The following is a 7,219-nucleotide window of genomic DNA, read 5'->3' on the forward strand; positions in this document are numbered from 1 at the left end:
AAATGATGTGTACGGACAATGTACACTCATGAGTGAGCAGAAATCAGTGCCCGTTGCCATCACTGCGTAGTTTCCAACAGTGTCTTGGTGGAGAAGGACAAAAGCTATGGTCTACCTCCCTCTACCTAGAGGGTTACTTCAAAACTCCATAGTATTATGTACAAATTGATCATTCAGCAATTCTGGCAGCCTCTGCAGCTCTCTGTCTCATCATCTTCATCATGGCAACTCTTTTGGCGTGAATCAGACTATTGCTCTAGCATCCTAATATGTTCTTTTAGATCTCTGAACAAATTATTTAAAAATATATATTAATATAATCATCAAACACAAAATGGAAAAAGGACCGGAAAAGGTGCAAAGTCAGCAAGTGACTGATGATGGTAAAAAGGATTTATAAACCTGCAACGTGGCACATGGCACTCAGATTCTTTGCACCCACGAGCATGAAGTTGAAGGAGATACCACATTTTCTTACAGAGAACACAACCTCCAGTAGTGCTGATTTTGCAATGTATCCCATGGTGGAAAAGCCCCTTCACCTTGCTACAATTTGTGTATTGGCATTTTGCTGAACGGCATTGTGCTGTATGCACCAGAAGATCAAGCATCTTCCTTAGCTGCAATGTGAAATAACCACTGATGTCAGACCAAATATATAAAGATGCAGAGGTCTCCAGATTGCATGGTCATATGTTCAATTTATGAAAGATATAAATTAAGAGAACTTATTGCAAAGCATTGGACAAAGGCGTCCCAATACTGTGAAGGAACATGCAGAACAACAAGGAAAGATAGGAAAATTTTTGAAAAACAAACAACCATTAATTTTACAACAGGAGGATAATTATAGGGAATCTCTATCCTCCTCTTTCCATCACCATACTTTAGTGAGCCATATTAATAATTCAGGACTAAGAACAATACATGTAACCTACTGTCAAGGAAATACCCCACACAAACATAGTGACATCAAAAGGTAGCAAATTATTAGCAATGCATGAAATAATATCAGAAAAAATAAAAAGATAACATGGGTCACAAATTCTATGAAATTTACTGAGAAAAATGATTTCATTGATCCGAGTAAAATAGAGATAATTACAGGTATTTATATAGCATCACTAAGCAACTAAACCAAGCCAAAACTAACTTATCTGATCTAACAAACTTCCTAACTAACAAACAAAGGTGTACAATTAAGTCAGTCACGTGAAAGTCACATGTCCACTAACTAATACTATACTACATGTAGCTTTTATACCTAAACTACTTGTCGTTGATCTCTGCTTCAGCTCTACAGCTACCTGGACTTTTGGACTGTGTGATTCACTCAGCTGCTCTAGTTTCTTTGACTTCTAATACTCCCCCTCAGGATGGAAACATCATGAGAATGAATATTGGAAATACCCATCCTAGTAAGAAGGCCATAAAATTGATTCCAACTCAAAGCTTTTGTCAACAAATCAGCTATCTAATATTGAGTTCTAATATCCATTAGCTTTATAACTCCTGCTTGCACCTTATCCCTCACAATGTGACAGTCTATCTCAATATGTTTTGTACACTCATGGAATACTGGGTTAGTTCCTTTGTGAACTGCTGCTTGAGAATCACTGAATCAATATGTTTTGTACAAAATCCATGTCACTTCACACACTGCAACAGCCATTGCTCTGTACTCTACTTCTGTCGTGGACCTTGAAACTGTATTTTGCTTCTTAGACTTCCAAGAGATGAGAGAATCAACGAGAAATATACAGTAACCTGTGATGGACCTCCTAGAATCAATGCATGCAGCCCACTCTGCATCTGCAAATGCTTTGATATGTAAGGAGGATTGAGTTGAAAAGAACAAGCCTTGTCCTGAAGTGCCTTTAAGATATTGAATTACTCTATAAGCTGCCCTAAGATGAGACTCTCTAGGCTTAGACATAAACTGGCTGAACCTATGTACTGAGTAGGTTTTATCAGGCCTAAAAATAGTAAGAAATAGCAGCCTCCCTATCAATCTTCTGTACATACCAGCATCAGCCAATAACTTGCCTTCATCTTTGCTTATTTTGAGATTTACCTCCATGGGAGTTTTAACAGACTTACATCCAAGCATTCCCACATCATTGATCACTTCAAGGGCATACTTTCTCTGGCATAATGAAATGCCTTTCTCAGACCTAGCCACTTCCAAACCCAAGAAGTATTCAAACTACCCAAGTCCTTCAACTTGAATTGCTTATCTAAGACAACTTTCAAGTCTGCTAAAGATTGAGGATCATTGCTGGCAATGAGTATATCATCAACATATACCAAAAGTGCCATGAAAGAAGCTCCTGAGTGCTTAGTGAACAAAGAGTAGTCTACCTTAGACTGCAAAAAATCATGTTGCAGTAGAGTAGTTGAAAACTTGGAATACCATTGCCTTGAGGCTTGTTTAAGGCCATACAAGGACTTATTCAACTTGCACACAAGCTCCCCCTTGCTGGGCAGGCCTGGAGGAAGACACATATACACTTTTTCATGCAAATCAACATGAAGAAATGCATTGTTTACATCCAATTGGTGAAAAGTCCAACCTTGCACAACAGCCAAAGACAAGAAAAGCTTAACAGTCACCATCTTGGCCACAAGAGAGAAGGTCTCAGTATAATCCAAACCCTTCTGTTGAGTACAACCTTTGGCAACCAACCTTGTTTTATACCTCTCTACACTGCTATCTGACTTGTGTTTGATTTTGAAGACCCACTTACAACAAACAGCCCTTTTATTTGGAGGCAAAGGAACAAGAGACCAAGTGTTATTGAGTTTTAAAGCCTGAATTTCAGCTGTCATGGCAGCATCTCAATTAGGATCACCAACTGCCTGATGGTAAAACTGTGGTTCCTGAATTGTGGAGATACTATTGCAGAAATGAGAGTAAGAAGGAGAGAATTTGTGACTAGAAATATAATTGGCAATAGGGTATTTGGTGGGAGCAGCATTGTACTTATAGGCTTAAAGATAAGCAGGTATTTGGTGTACAATTAAGTCAGTCACGTGTAAGTCACATGTCCACTAACTAATACTATACTACATGTAGCTTTTATACCTAAACTACTTGTCATTGATCTCTACTTCAGCTCTACAACTACCTGGACTTCTGGACTCGTGTGATTCACTCAACTACTCTACTTTCTTTGACTTATGACAAATTCTGGCTATAAACAAAACCCTTTGAACATGGTATCATTATTCCAATTCCAATTTATGTATGCGTTTGATGCAAGTAACATCAGTAACCTCTAGTTAAACCCAACCCCTCCTCCCTTTGAACTTGCATTTGATGCAGAACCCTCGTATTTGCCTTTTTCAAGGATAAATGTCCAAACTAGAAGGTTGAGAGAAACCGCAATTTCAAATTCTTTGAGAACTTTCCTCAAGCACTTGGCATATATGCCTTATTTAAAACCCAAGATGGAGTTGTCCTTGCAAAGAGCATACCAACACATTAAAACAACCAAGACAGTCATAAAAAATCACAGAATTGCAACAACAACAATTATCCCAAGTTCTGGTTCTCAATTGTTGTTACATGGCTGCATGGTTTGATACTCAGAAACCTCATTGTGGGGCATTGTTCATATGAAAAAATTTGAAGCAAACAAGAGCTGGTGAATATTGAATCCAACACCCCCAATGAAACTCAGAATCTTAATAGACTTTCGAAACAAGCAACACCAAAACTAAAGCAATTAATAACAATATTAGCGGATTAGTAACAGTGAATAAAAGTCAAAGACAAGTACTCTGTATCTTCTATGGTGGGTTCTTCTTGTGGTTGGGTTGGAAGAGAAGAAGTTAAGAGAGATTGGGGGTGTTTGGTAGAGGAGTTTGATTAATGTTGTTTGGGTGTTTTTGATATACGTGTGGGTGAAAAAATGTGTGGAAATTATTGGGCTTTGTGGAGCCTAGTTTTGTTTGATACGGTTTGACAACTCAAATAATGTTGCGTGGTTTTTAATAGGAGATTTTCTGAGGTTTAGTCCATGAAGCGAAGAGAAAAAAATTTTGGCCCGTTTTTGTATAGAAAAGCGCAATTTTGTGATTAGGGTTTTATTGTGGGGTTGCCGTGTTTCTGAGAAGAAGAAAAATTGTAACCGCACTTTGTACTTTTCCCTGATAATAGTGAAATCTCTGCAACTCTGTGGATATAGGCAAATTGTCGAACCACGTAAATACTGTCTTGTACGTGTAATTGTTTTTCTTTGGCGTGTGTTTTTCATACTGTTTAGAGCAATATGTTATGCATATGGGTGGTCGTATGTTCGCTTAGGATTATTAAAGGTGCTTAATGATTGTATTGGTTTTGCAGGACCATTGGCATTGCTTCTCGATAAGCTGTTTCGGTTTCTTCAACAAGGTTCTGGGCATTTAGATGGCTATGTGCTTGCAATGTCCTTGGTACTGACTGAAGCGTATTGAGAAAAGTAGGAAACCCCATCTGATTTTTTTTTTTCATTGTTTATATGCATGCTTTAAACCTTACGGTTTTGAGATCCATGCAATTGCCCTTGATGGTGTAACAGAAATAACTCCATAACTCGTCCATAAGTCTCGTCCAACGAAAGACAAGCTACGATAAATCAAATAAGTGAAGTGAATGTTCCAAGCGTCCTGGCTAACCTCGTCTGTCTATGGACGGACAATACCTCATGGAACCTTACTCATCATTTAAGCAGGGCAAGCCGTCCAAGATGGTCTCGTCCATCTTTTACCAAAGATGGACGAGCTCATCGTGGAGGTCTCGTCCATCTTTTACTAAGGTTGGACAAGTTCACCATAGAACGGCCCGTTTAACCTAGGTAACTTCCATAGCGGTTATGGAAGTTACCCCCAATTCTCCGGACTCCTCGACATTGGGAACGGTTACTAAACAGATAACCGTTCCACGCATACTATATAAGGCTTTTTCAATAAAGGGTAAGGGGATTCAGACAACTTTACTTTGAGAAAATACTTCTTCTTTACAGAGAGTTCAAAAGTAACTAACTTCATCATCGGAGGACTTTTGGCCGGTCCCCTCTGATTCAGTGTTCTTTGTATTACAGGATATAGCCCAAAGATCATCGTTCGAGTCTTGTCAACCCACTGATATCCAAGGAATCATCAGTTGGTGCCGTCTGTGGGAAGAGATTGTTTCACAATTTACTTCTCCGTGACAAAGGGTTGATGGTTCGGACTAGATCGAGGGCTACTAGCCCAGGCCATCAGGGAAGCAGCAACCCGCATCGCGATCGCCAGTCTGCACCGGTCGTGCAGGCGTCATCTATCCAACATGCGCAATCTATGGTGGACGCTATGGCAGAGTTGACTCGCCAAAACCAAGAATTACGAATGGAGATTAATATGAGGAGGCAAACACATGAAGAACATGAAGGAGGACAAACACAGAGTCATGGCGGTAGAGAGAATACCGAAATTGGAAGTCAATTTAGAGGCACCACTTCACGAACGGTACCACACTTGAAGGAAGAAATGGACCAAATGAAGAGAGTTATGGAGGAAATGAAAGAGAATATGAGAAGGGCGAATCTGATAAAAGATTTGGTTCACAGAACTGATTCTCTCTTTACGGCTTCCATCAACGGTCACCCCCTACCATCAAAGTTCAAGTTGCCTTCTCTGGATTCATATGATGAAACACGTGACCCTTTTGATCACGTAGACACTTTCAAGACCACCATGCATCTTAAGGGGGTGCCTGATGAGATAATGTGTAGAGCCTTCCCTACCACCCTTAAGGGTCCGGCGCGAGTTTGGTTCAGTAAAATACCCCCAAATTCGATGAGTTCTTTTGAAGAGTTGAGCAAGTTGTTTGTTAACAATTTCATTGGGGGACAAAGGCACAAGCGTTCCTTGTCCAGTCTGTTGACAATAGAGCAGGGAGAGAACGAGAGCCTTCGGTTATTTATCACCCGTTTCAACAGAGAAGCTCTCAGTGTGGATGAAGCAGATGATAAGCTCCTACTGGCAGCCTTCCATAACGGGGTGAATTCGGATCTGTTTATACACAAACTCTATGAAAAAGAGCCCCAGTCCATGGCCGAACTCGCCCATTCGACTCAGAATTTTATGAATGCAGAAGATGCGATCATTGCTAAGAAGAGAAAGAGGTCTGAAAGAATGGACACAAATCCCAGTCGCCATCACGAGCAAGGTACTCGTCCAAAGAAGGGACGGACAGAAGAAAGGAGAGACCGAGAAAGTAAGAAGCCAAGCCCTTCAGTACGGAACCAGCAATATACCCCTTTAAACGCCCCACTTGAGCAAGTCCTTATGCAAATCAAGGATGATCCTTCCCTGAAATGGCCGAAGAAAATGAAGAGGGATCCCAACAAGCGCAATAGGAACAAGTATTGTCGCTTCCATAGGGATCATGGTCATGACACAGATGAGTGTTTTGATTTAAAGCAACAAATTGAAAATCTTATAAGGCAAGGGAAGTTGAGGGGTTTCCTTGGACAAGACCAGAGGGACGAGAAACAGAAAGGGAAGATAGAAGAATCATCACGACCACCACTCGGGGAGATAAGAGTCATTATTGGGGGAAGTTCAACTGGCCAGTCGTCCAAGTCCAAGAAAGCATACTTAAAGGTAGTACAGAGCATCCAACTTTCTGGACGATCACCGAGAGCAAGGTCCATGGACAAGCAGGCAATCACCTTCACGGACGAGGATGCTGACTGAATTCATCACCCTCATGACGATGCTCTCGTCATCTCCTTATTAATTGCAAACTACACAACTAGAAGAGTGCTTGTGGACAATGGAAGCTCAGCAGACATTTTATATTATCCAGCTTTTCAACAGATGAGATTAGGACGAGACCAGCTCCGTCCAGTGAATTCCCCCTAGTAGGCTTTGGTGGGATGAAGGTGCAACCAGTGGGTACTATTTCCTTATCCGTGATAGTGGGGGCATACCCACGACAAATCACCAAGGATGTAAACTTCCTTGTGGTAGATTGTCCATCCTCCTACAATGCCATAATTGGGAGACCAACTTTGAATAGTTGGAAAGCCGTTACCTCTACTTACCACTTATCAGTCAAGTTTCCAACAAAACACGGGGTAGGGCAGGTACAAGGAGACCAACTGGCAGCAAGAGAATGTTACTTGGCCATGTTGGCCATGGATGAACAAGTTCAAGTCATGAATATTGAAGAAAAGAAGATTGTAGCAGA

The 7,219-nt window shown here is 40.8% G+C and overlaps 2 protein-coding genes across 2 annotated transcripts; one reads left to right on the top strand and one right to left on the bottom strand.

Annotated features, from left to right (window-relative positions):
- Positions 1-1,621: 1,621 nt before the first annotated feature.
- Positions 1,622-2,080, bottom strand: LOC115990903 (uncharacterized mitochondrial protein AtMg00240-like). Its single transcript, XM_031114670.1, has one exon. The coding sequence runs from the start codon at positions 2,078-2,080 to the stop codon at positions 1,622-1,624; it is 459 nt and encodes a 152-aa protein (XP_030970530.1).
- A 3,638-nt stretch (positions 2,081-5,718) lies between these two features.
- On the top strand, positions 5,719-6,723 carry LOC115990904. The gene has a single exon (XM_031114671.1). The coding sequence runs from the start codon at positions 5,719-5,721 to the stop codon at positions 6,721-6,723; it is 1,005 nt and encodes a 334-aa protein (XP_030970531.1).
- The last annotated feature ends 496 nt before the right edge of the window (positions 6,724-7,219 follow it).

This window comes from Quercus lobata, chromosome 5, assembly GCF_001633185.2.
Source record: "Quercus lobata isolate SW786 chromosome 5, ValleyOak3.0 Primary Assembly, whole genome shotgun sequence".
In the NCBI taxonomy this organism is placed as follows: domain Eukaryota; kingdom Viridiplantae; phylum Streptophyta; class Magnoliopsida; order Fagales; family Fagaceae; genus Quercus; species Quercus lobata.

Excerpts from the sequence above, each read along its gene's own strand:
- LOC115990903 (XM_031114670.1), bottom strand. The coding sequence starts at position 2,080 with ATGGAGGTAAATCTCAAAATAAGCAAAGATGAAGGCAAGTTATTGGCT.
- LOC115990904 (XM_031114671.1), top strand. The coding sequence starts at position 5,719 with ATGCATCTTAAGGGGGTGCCTGATGAGATAATGTGTAGAGCCTTCCCT.